This window comes from Hyperoodon ampullatus (genome assembly GCF_949752795.1).
Source record: "Hyperoodon ampullatus genome assembly, chromosome: 3".
Lineage (NCBI taxonomy): Eukaryota > Metazoa > Chordata > Mammalia > Artiodactyla > Ziphiidae > Hyperoodon > Hyperoodon ampullatus.
In genome coordinates this window covers 64,563,494-64,575,147 of record NC_136916.1, presented here as the reverse complement: position 1 = coordinate 64,575,147, position 11,654 = coordinate 64,563,494, and the positions used below count along the sequence as shown (strand labels likewise).

General features: G+C 48.5%; 1 protein-coding gene across 1 annotated transcript in view; it reads left to right on the top strand.

The window, feature by feature from the left end:
• Positions 1-10,306: 10,306 nt before the first annotated feature.
• The window catches only part of PTPN9 (protein tyrosine phosphatase non-receptor type 9), a gene marked incomplete at its 5' end in the record, with an annotated part of 82,294 nt that continues 80,946 nt past the window's right edge, over positions 10,307-11,654 (top strand). Inside the window, one exon of the mRNA XM_079699008.1 lies at positions 10,307-10,369. Coding sequence (XP_079555134.1) covers positions 10,307-10,369 — 63 coding nt within the window. The remainder of the gene's footprint in view (positions 10,370-11,654) is intronic.

Genomic DNA, 11,654 nt, shown 5'->3' with positions numbered 1-11,654 from the left:
TTGTTTGTGATTCTTAAACTTTAGACAGTCAGGAACCTCACCCACCTCTACCCCTTCAGGCCCCCTAAACCGTGACTGTTCAAGTCTTGGCCCATTTCACTCTGTTTTTAGCACTTAAGCATTCTGCTGAGTTTCCAGTTGCTGCTGTGGGTAACGTCATTTTCTCAAAGGTCTTACCAGGAACTGCAGTTCTTGGTATTTGAATATGTTCCCTCTTCTGAGAAGACAAGTGTGATCTTCTTTGGTTTAGACACAGCCAGAGATAAAATGCAAATGGAGTTCATTCACTACTTCAGCCAACATTTGAGCACCTTCCAGAAGATAAGCCTTGTGCTTATGTAGAGTGGGTTATGGTGAGGGACCATACTTCATCCCTGCCCTTGAGGAGCTGCCCTTGAGGAGCTCACGATCCAGTGAGAAAATAAACCCACCAGCATCTAGAGTGGGTCCAGATGGTGGGATGATTGCTTTAGTGCAGAAAGGTGCATAGAGCATGGGGTGTGGGGGGATGCCGGGAAGAGCAGAGGGAGGTTTCACAGAGGAGGTCAGAGCTGGGCTGAGGCTCAGGAGGGACAGAAATGTGCTCTGCAGACAAGGAGGGCAGGAGTTTCTCACAGAGGCAGGAGGGTATGCAGATGCATCCCTCCACAGCTGGGCAGGACTTGCTCTGGGACCTGAAGTCGGTTCAGCATGGCTCAGTTGTCAAGTAGGGCTGGAAAGCTATGGGAAAGGAGGCTGGAAAGAGATGGGGCTGATCATAAATGGCCTGTGTGTTATGCAGAGGTTTGGGGTTTTATGTGTGGATGAAAGGGAGCTGATGAAGTGCTTTGAGCAGGCAGGATCCATTCAGATGTGTGAACTAGAGCTCTTTGGCAGCTGTGGGAGTGGAAGATGGTGTCTAACACCAACCAGTTTCTGCTCTGTGTTCAGGAAATGTCCCATTTCCCGTGGCCTCAATCTGTTCCCCATACTACTTTCCACTTTTCTAGGACTTCTCTTACAAGACAAAAGGACTTCACTGTTCCACTCCAGCAGTACTAGTATCCTGTGGACAAAATTTCAGAGGGATCCAGGTCAGATCTTGTCTGACACGCAGTTGTTTCTTTGTGTTGATTAGTTCTGGGAACAGATCCGGGCAGAAGTTGTGGTTAAGCAGAGCCTCATTACACAAATCAGAACACCATTGGAACTAGCCTCAACTAGTGTTGGGCTCTTAAAAAGCTGCTCGGGCTGACTCCGTAAAATTGGTGAAGGAAGAAACCCCTTCCTCCCCTACCCAATGATGACCCAGCTGGCTGCAGATTTAAGCGTGCCTATACCAATAAGCTCTTTCCTGAATTTAGGTCAACTGCAATAGGAACATTGTGTTCCTCTTGCCAAAAAGCTTGTTGTAGGCTGCTTAGAGGTTTAGTCTCTTCTGAATGCTCTAGTCTTCTCTCAGCAGCCAACTGTATCATTTCAGGATCTGTGCATGCTAGTATCAGTAGAAACTTGTCCGGGCTCTGCCCAGAAATAATCGGTCTGGAAGGACTACTTACCCAAAGAATGCTCTCTGGGGACAGATGCATGAACCAAAGAACATATTAGCCAAACTTATCACCACGCACAACTTGATACTGCTGAGTGGTAGCTTGAAGGATGTATCTCAGGGGAGTGCCCTTATATTTTTAACTGAGGAGCCAGTATTATTTATCATCACTGAATAGAATATGTCTCTTGGTCATATTTCTCTGCAAATTATAAAATCACCTCCTGCCACCTGTTTCAAAGATGGTTGCGTTATAGGTTTCTGGGATTGGATATTGGTTTTTTGTTTTGTTTTTTGCGGCACGTGGGCCTCTCACCGTTGTGGCCTCTCCCATTGCGGAGCACAGGCTCCGGACACGCAGGCTCAGTGGCCATGGCTCATGGGCCCAGCCGCTCCACGGCATGTGGGATCTTCCCAGATTGGGGCACGAACCCATGTCCCCTGCATCGGCAGGCGAACTCTCAACCACTGCGCCACCAGGGAAGCCCGGATATTGGTTATTTTAATGTTAACTCATAACTTAGATTGTAGAGGAATTGGAGAAGAAAGAGGTGGGACGTAAGGACATGGTGACTCACTAGCTGTGAAAGGTAGGAAATGGACAGGAATCATCAGAATGATTCCTAGGTTCCTAACTTGGGTGACTAAATGCTATTAACAAGAACAAGGATCCCAGGAAGAACATAATTGAGGGGGACTGGGGGAAAAGATGAGTTCAGTTTGGGACATGCTGAGTTTGAAGTGACTGGGAGGCTGACTGGTAAGTAGTTAGGCCTTAATTCAAGTCTTCATCATTTCTTTTCTGCGGCACTGCCAGAGTCTCTTACTCTGCCACCAGTCTTCCCCCCTCCCCCACAGCTCAAATCCATCCCTGTCACAATTGGCAGAGTGATCCTTTCTAAAAATGCACATCTGATCATGTTACTTCAAGGACTTCCCTTCGCCTACAGGGTACATGTGAAGCTTCTTGGCCTGCTATGCAAGTTTCTTCATGACCTGGCCTTAGTGTATCTGTCTAGTCTCATAAAATATCTTGCTTCCTTTTCTACCTCCTTTCTAGTGATGCTGCTTTATAGTTCGCAGTACAAACACACGTGTTTCATATTTTTTCCCCCCCAAAACCATCCCTTCTCACTCTGATTTCATCCACCTGGTTAATATACCTACCCATCTGTTGAATAAACAGATACCTGTTTGAAACTTTACCTCTGCAGGTAGAATTAGCCATTCTCATCTTTGTGCCCTCCCCATCCCACTACACATCTGTTTCCCAAAGTTACGTAGAGTCCCCAAGACTGCTCTTTGGTTTGATAATTCACCAGAAGGACTCACACATTCACTGAAAGCTGTTTTACTCACAGTTACAGTTTATCACAGTGAAATGAAACAGATTTAAGTCAGCCAAGGGAAGAAATGCATGGAGCAGAGTCCAGGAAAGTTTCAAACATGGATCTTCCAGTTGTCTTCTCCCAGTGGAGTCATGGACAGCTTTAAACTTCCTACTGTGTGACAAAATTCATGGAGTATTGCCAACCAGAGAATCTTACCTGAGCCTTGGTGTCCAAAGTTTTTTATTGGACTTGGTCACACAGACCTGGTTGGCCAACCTCAATCTCCAGCCCTTCCTGGGGTCTAGCTGATAACATGTGGTCTAAAGTCCCCCTCCCTCCTAGTCACATTACTGGATTATCTAGTGTGGCAAAAGACCCCCATGCAAACAAAGACACCTTTACTAGGCAGGACATTCCAAGAGCTTAGAGGTTCCTTACCAGGAACCAAGGGCAAAGGTCAGCCACTCTTTGGGCAAGGTTAAATTCTTTTTTTTTTTTTTTTTTTGCGGTACGCGGGCCTCTGACTGTTGTGGCCTCTCCTGTTGCGGAGCACAGGCTCTGGACACGCAAGCTCAGCGGCCATGGCTCATGGGCCTTGCCGCTCCGTGGCATGTGAGATCTTCCCGGACCCCGGCACGAACCCGTGTCCCCTGCATCGGCAGGCGGACTCTCAACCACTGCGCCACCAGGGAAGCCCCGAGGTTAAATTCTTTATTGTACACTTCCTCTATTAGATTGTAAGCACTTTGAGGTCAGGGACCTTGTCTTATTTATCTTTAGGTCGCTGGTGCCTGGCATCATGCCTGCTACTTGTTGTACCAATAAATGTTTGCTGAGTGAATGAAATAATGAACTGGAATGAGAATGCAGTCTGGAGGGGAGCCCCTCCACTCTCTGCTGCCCAGGTTAGTGACCCTGGAGAGAAGACTGAGTGGAGGTGTGTGGCATGCTGCTAAAAGTTGTTTGGATACGTTTCAGACTTCTAAGAACAAGAACTATATTTAATTCTGTGAATGTGATTAAAAGGATAGCCAAAAACCTTCTCGCTACATATATTGGAAGAGGGAAAGAAATGATCTTCCTAGCTATAGACTTCCTTTCTAATAAAGAAATGAGTAAAAAACACATAGTATGTATTTTTTAAGCAAATGCGGTCTTTTGTTTTACACCTTCAGATATGTAGGGCAGGAAAAGTTGACAAAAGCCTTGAGGTTTTAGCCAGAGTATGACTGGTTGCTTTGGTAAAATGAGCTGATTTTTGAGTCCCATGTTATGTTAGGATTCTATTATTATACCCAATATTTACATCAAAGAAGAACCAGATTAATCTGTGGACTTAATTTATCCATTCTGCTCTGGCCTCCCCATTAACACAGGTAAGTCAAGGAGAGTGAGAGTAAAGTAACTCAGTTGGTACCTTTCTCCTGTATTGAATATTTTCCCGTGAGCAATTAAGTATCCAAGGTAACCAAACCTGTTTGGTACTCTTTGGCAAGAATTGTACCTTGTTTGCTGGAAAAGGATGGGTGCATTCTTTCAGCAAACACTGATTGAGCACCAGCTACTCTGAACTATATATTGTGCTAGGTTCTGAAGACAGAGCGATGAATAAGACATGGCCTCTGCCCTCAAGGAACTCATGGTCTAGTGGGAGAGACAGACAAATAAGCAAATAATTACAATTCAGAGTGTTAGGTAAACTCTAGACAACAGGAATCAAGTATTGAAGTAACACAGAATAGTGACTGATTAACCTGTGATCTGGGAGTAGTAAGTAGGGGTGTCAGATGAGAAAATTGTTTGTGTGAGGAAGAAGCCAGATCATATTTTAGTTTAGAGAAAAAGAAAAGAATAGAGGGCTTCCCTGGTGGCGCAGTGGTTGAGAGTCCACCTGCCGATGCAGGGGACACGGGTTCGTGCCCCGGTCCAGGAAGATCCCACATGCCCTGGAGCGGCTGGGCCCGTGAGCCATGGCCGCTGAGCCTGCACGTCCGGAGCCTGTGCTCCGCAATGGGAGAGGCCACAACAGTGAGAGGCCCGCATACCGCAAAAAAAAAAAAAAGAAAAGAATAGAAAAAGCAGAGAATAGCAGTAGGTAAATACCAGGCCCTAAAGTATTGGGTAATGGGGGAAATGTTATCTACAAGGGACAAGATTTTTCACCTTCCTTACATAGCTTACTTCAGCCATCCTAGTGATTATAGCTTTGGCCTATGAGTAAACAAGAAAAAATTTTCACCCTAGACATCGGTTAGTACTATGACCTTACTTATTCTGTATCTGTCTTTTAGACATGTCTCTTTCATAGGCAGTAGGTATTTTGGAGCAATTTCTGAGAGAAGCTTTAGATTTCAGAAGTAAAGGTGTTTTGGGGGAAAGTTTACAAAATTCTAATCACAGCTTTGGAAGCATCTCTATTCCTAGATCCAAACAAATATAAAAAAAGGCAGGAGAGGGACTTCCCTGCTAGCGCAGTTGTTGAGAATCTGCCTGCGAATGCAGGGGAAATGGGTTTGATCCCTGGTCCAGGAAGATCCCACATGCCCCAGAGCAACTAAGCCTGTGTGCCAGGCTGTGTGCCACAACTACTGAGCCTGCGCTCTAGAGCCCACGAGCCACAACTACTGAAGCCTGCACGCCTAGAGTCCGTGCTCTGCAACGAGAAGCCAACGCGATGAGAAGCCCTCGCGCCTCAATGAAGAGTAGCCCCTGCTTGCTGCAACTAGAGAAAGCCCGCGCCCAGGAACGAAGACCCAATGCAGCCAGAAAGAAAAAAAAAAGGCAGATGACAATGGTAAGACAGAGGACTCAGAGTTAAGGTGGCTGTCTTTTTTTTTGTTGTTGTTGTTGTAATATTTATTTATTTATTTGGCTGCACCGGGTTGGGGATGAAACCCAGGCCCCCTGCGTTGGGAGCGTGGAATCTTAACCACTGGACCACCAGGGAAGTCCCAAGGTGGTTGTCTTTTTTTTTTTAAGAGAATTTTTTAAAAATTAATTTATTTTTATTTATTTTATTTTTGGCTGTGTTGAGTCTTTGTTGCTGCCCGTGGGCTTTCTCTAGTTGCGGCGAGCGGGGGCTACTCTTCGTTGTAGTGTGCCGGCTTCTCATTGCGGTAGCTTCTCTTGTTGCGGAGCGCGGGCTCTAGGCGCTCAGGCTTCAGTAGTTGTGGCATGCAGGCTTCGTTGCTCTGTGGCATGTGGGATCTTCTTTGACCAGGGCTCGAACCCATGTCCCCTGCATTGGCAGGCGGATTCTTAACCTCTGAGCCGCCAGGAAAGTCTGGTTATCTTCTTAATTCAGTCATTCAATACATATTTATGAAGGACCTGTGTACTAGGTTCTAGGCTCTAGGCACTGAGGGTACAGGGGCCTACAGATGTGGTTCCCGCCTTCCTGGCTAAGCAGGCAGACACTAGGCCAATGACATGGAAACACATACACAATTACAAATTGTGATCAACTCTCTTTTAAAAAAACAAGATGGTGCTAGGAGAGAGAGTAACAAGGAGCAGTTCAGGGAGTAGTCAAGGAAGATCTTGCTGAGGAAGTGACTTTTGAGCTGAGACCTTAAGGATGAGTCAGATTTGTCTGTTGAAGGAGGTGGGAGGAAGGGGAGGATAAGCTTTCTAGACAGAGACCTGAAACCTATGCTTTAAAAGCAAAAAACAAAAGTACAACCCATAACACCCCTCCCCCAAAGGGTCCCTCTTTGTTACTTATTTTCCACTTTCAGATTTCAGTTCATGTTAATTTAATAAAAATGTGATTGTCTGTCACCTATACTCTCCCAACCCTACCCTAGCCTTCCTTCTGAGGTCCTGCAGCCAAGCACTCAAAAGTCCAGGGCTGGGCTTCCCTGGTGGCGCAGTGGTTGAGAGTCCGCCTGCCGATGCAGGGGACGCGGGTTCGTGCCCCGGTCTGGGAGGATCCCACATGCCGCGGAGCGGCTGGGCCCGTGAGCCGTGGCCGCTGAGCCTGTGCTCCGGAGCCTGTGCTCCGCAAGGGGAGAGGCCACAACAGTGAGAGGCCCGCCTACCGCAAAAAAAAAAAAAAAAAAAAAAAAAAAAAAGTCCAGGGCTATGTCAATACATATGGATCTACCTTATATATATGTTTTGAAGATCAAAACTTCAGCTATCTCATACTGTGATGGAGAGATTAGATGAGTGAAACTCATTTAGAATGGTGTCTGGCACCTGGTAAGGATACAATAAGTGGAACTTATTAGTTCAGTGTATGTGTGTACCATGATTTATTTACTGAGTTTCTTAATGATGGGCCATTATACTGTTTCCAATCTTTTGTATTACAGATTGTTTTACAGTCTCTAAGATCTGATTGAGCAGGATGACAGTATCATTCTTGATTTTGTTAGTTCAAGCCTGCAGTTAAAGGCAAGACTTTGTACTCTGATTCTCCTAAGTTTTGCCACTCAGAGCAAATCCAGCCAGCCGCCTTGGACTTGGTTTTGTTCCCCACGCCTCTGCTCAAAAACTTCCAAACATTGTCCTGTTTGGACTGTGATAGGCAACAGTTCCAGAAAACTGTTCCCTTACACACCCACACGCCCACACACACAGCTGTGCCTCTGAAAACTCCGCTGAGTTCTCTCTCCTAGCTAGACAGCATCCCAGATAGCTCTGAGAAACTGCTTCAAAGAGGCAGGGGGGAAGGTCAGTATATATGTGATTTTGGTGAAGGGAGAGTACATGCAATCAAGCACATATTTTTTACAGAAGATTTCTGCTAGTCTCGTACAGGTTACTGCTAGTCACAAGGAGCAGACGTCACCATGAAGGATTTTAGTGCTTTTCTAGATATGAGGAGATACAAGAATTGGGCTCATAAAATTGGCTCTTGAAAATATCTAACTATCTGAAGACCTGTTCTGCCAGTTTTTCCCAGAGCACAGAGTGCCTCATTTCTGCTCTCCACCTGAACTCCTTTCGGGGGTGTTGAAAGTCAGCAGCTGCAGCAGCACATGATTTAATCCTTGTAGAGGTAGATGGCAAGTGCCAATGGAAAATGCCAATTTGTAGTTGACAATGTCAATAAAAAGTTTAAAAAAACCTTAAAGGGACTTTCCTGGTGGCGCAGTGGTTAAGAATACCCCTGCCAATGCAGGGGACACAGGTTCGATCCATGGTCCAGGAAGGTCCCACATGCCCCGGAGCAACTAAGCCCAGGTGCCACAACAACTGAGCCTATGCTCTAGCGCCCGCGAGCCACAACTGCTAAGTCCACACACCACAACTACTGAAGCCCCCGCACCTAGAGCCCATGCTCCACAACAAGAGAGGCCACCGCAATGAGAAGCCCGCGCACCGCAATGAAGACCCAACGCAGCCAAAAATAAATAAATAAACAAACAGGAAAAAAAACCTTAAAATGTATAATTGCCCATATAGGGAAAAGTCTCCCTCTTCCCTTCTGTTCCCTAGAATCCCAGTTCCCCTCCTGGGAGACAACCACTGCTATCTTTCTTGTGTATCCTCTCAAAGCTTTTCTATGTATAAATAAATTTACAAATACACATTCATTTTTTTCTTTATACAAATGACAGCATATTATACACACTATTTGGGTCTTGCTTTTTTTCCCTTAATAACGTAGCTCAGGGATCATTCCATTCCTTACATGTGGAAGAGACCACTGTCTTGTTCATTGTTGTAAACTTAGGGCAGACCCCAGTGCCTGGCATATAAACATACTTGCTAAATAGTCTTCCAGAGGAGCATCTGGTTACATTACTGAACCTGTAACTCCTGTATGGAGTAATGAACTCAACCTAGAGTCAGCCTTATTGGTGCAAAGGATAAAGTAACCCACCTGAGACAGAAACAGTACCAACCACCAGGGGTTTCTTCTCTAACCAAGTGCAGCCTGAAGTTTTTATTGCAATGATGCAGAAATGAGGTGAGGTCAGAGGTTGCTTTTAAAGTCCTAGAAGGAGCATCAGAACTCAGGACATCTTCCTCAGTTGTCTGAAGACCTCTCCTGTGGGCCTAGCTCTGTGCGCTCTCCAGGTTTCAGCCTTTGGCACTAGCTGTGGCACTCACTTGTTAGTTGGGTCCCTTTTAGAGTATTTATTTTTGGTCTGGAATGATGCAAAAACATGCCAGACCCAGCCCTGCCTTCCCAGTGCCCCCTCTACTCCCAAACTGACTCCCAAGACCATACTTCGTAAGACCCCCAAGCTCTTTGCCGCGCTCGCCTTAGTGAAAATCAAAGGCTTGCAAATGCTGCATGATTCCTGAAAGAGGTTCAAAATCTGATGCTGTTTTTCTGAGAGACTAAAATTAGCCATAGGTGATGGATTACAGGATACCTCGGGCAAGGAGAGAGCGAGCTAGGGCCGCGAACAGCTAGCTGACAGGGTCTGCTCCTTCCACCTGCGCATCCTGGACTTAGTAAGCACACTTTTCAGGGTCTTTCAGTCAAGAAGTGACGTGGAAATAGATGAGGATTGCGGGTTCCTCACAAGTTAAGTGGTAGTAGCAAGTAACCCCAGGCCAGGTGCCCGTGGGCAGCTAGTTTTCAAACATATGCATTTTTTCCCTCCTCCAAGGAGCTTAACCTCTTCAAACTCTTCCTTCCTTTTTTTCCCTCCCCGCTCCTCCAGTCGCCGAAGCCCCTGCCCCACCCTGGTTCCTCTGGGTCTCCCCTCCCCTCGCCGGCCTCCCCCGCCCCCTCCTCTTGGCGTCCCCCTCCTCTAGCTCCGCTGCCCCCGCCCCCGGGCTCCTCTCTGTCTCCCCCTCCCGGACGGCGTCCGCGCTCTGCCGGGCCCTCCTCGTCGCCTGTTTGTGAATGAGACGCTCAGTTTCTCAATGGAGCCGCGGGGGGCTCGGGCGGCCGCAGTGCGGCCGCAGCGCTGGCCTTGAGCCGGGACGGGGGGCGCGTTTCCCTCGCTCCCTCCCTCCCTCCCGTCACCGCGGCTTTTGAGGAACGGGGCTGAGAGGCTGCAGCGCAGGTCGCAGGGCCCCGCATCCCCGAGGACTCCTGCAGGAGCCGGAGCGCCGCCGAGGAAGCTGGACGCCGAGGAGGCCGGCGGCCTTCCGAAAATTTCCCCCGCGGCCCTTCGTTCTGGGCTTAGAAAGTTCTCGATTTCACGTTTCCTTTTTTTAATCCCGATTAGCTCCTCGCCTGCACTATTTTTTTTTTCCGGGAGAGGTGGGGGAGTGTGAGGAACGGAACGAAGAAAATAAAAAAGGATTTCCGCCCAGAAGAGAGCGACAGTTCTGAGAGCTTTTTCTTAAGGAAACAGAAGCGGCGTTTGCGGCCGCTGCGGGCGCCGGGCCCCGCCGGCCTAGCTATGCGCGAGCCGGCCCCGGGCTGCTGAGGCGCGGGCACGCGGAAGCGGAGGCCCACCGCACCGGGCTCCCCGCGCTCCCGGGCGACTTCTGTCCGCCGGGCGGGAGCGGCGACGGCGACGGCGGTGGCGGGATGGAGCCCACGACCGCGCCCCAGCCCGACATGGCGCCGGAGCTGACCCCGGAGGAGGAGCAGGTAAGCGGGGCTGCGGCCGCGGTGGTGGGTGTGTCCGGATACCTCAGGCCTAGCCCGGCTGTGCTCTTCGCGGCCGGGGGTCCGCGGTGGCCTCCAACCCCCCGCCCCCGGCGGCCGCGCCCCAGGTCGTCATCCCCCGAAGCCGGGGGGCGCTGCTGGTCGCTGCTCTCGCTCCCGGCCTCTTCTGTCTGCTGCTTACCGGTCGCATATTGCCCCCTCCCCCTATTCCGGTGATGATTAAAGTTTCTCGAATTGGGGGCCTCCCTTTACCTCTGCCAACATCTCCCCGTCCCCGACGTTTGCAGAACACCTACTTTGCCTCCAGCCCTGCCATCCCTGTACGTGTTTTGCTTCATTCCGTGAGGGTTTGTGGTTTTTTAAGGGCAGGAAAAGCCCCACTTTAGGGGCCGGATTCCTGCGGGGACTGTCTCCCCTCCCCAGGACAGTGATAGGCACTGGGTCCATAGATGCCCTAGATTTTCAGACGAGCCCCTCGGGCTTCTTAGAGGGCTGTGGCCTACTTGGACAGATTCTGGAAGATCCTGGCCTTCTCAGGCTCCCGAAGTCCCTAGCCTTGACCGCCCTATTTAGCTCTCTGCCGCTGGGCGCATCCCTTCACCCCCACTTCCCTGCCCGCGTCTCATCTCACTGTCTCCATCTTTCTGAAGCCTACATTGAGCTTCATTGTCCCTTAAAGCTTAAGACTTTCAGTTCCCAGAAGGAAGTGGTTTGTCGTGTCATTTGGGGGGCTTGGGTAAGGGAAGAGCTCAGGGCCTTTATAACTTTCCCTCGCCCACATTCCTGTTGGGGAGACATGGACCACTCCTTCTGAGGATGGTAGGAAAGTCTTGTTAGCTGAGATTGGAACCCTAAAGTCTTTTCGCTGTCTCTTCCTTGGCACTGCCCACACCCATGCTCAAATAAATATAGCCATGGTCTGATTTGTTTAAAAACAAAACAGACAAACAAAAAAACCCTAAAATAAGAAAAAGGTGAACTATGCTGGTAACCCATTTCAAGCTTGCCAGCCCTTGCTCCCAAAGGACCACATTTGGTAGTACAGTCTCTAGTGTGGAGACAGTCTGGTTTTACAAACTAATATTGGTTAATGGGCTTAAGACCTGACTTTTAAAGAGCCCTTGACTTTTCTCCTCATTTGTGGAGATGACATTTTTCATATTTGGCTTCAGACCACAGTCTTTTCTTTTGACGCCTAGAGATAAAATCAGCATGGGGAGAAAAAAAATCTGCTGCTCTGTATAAGCAGTAGTAATATCCTGGTAAC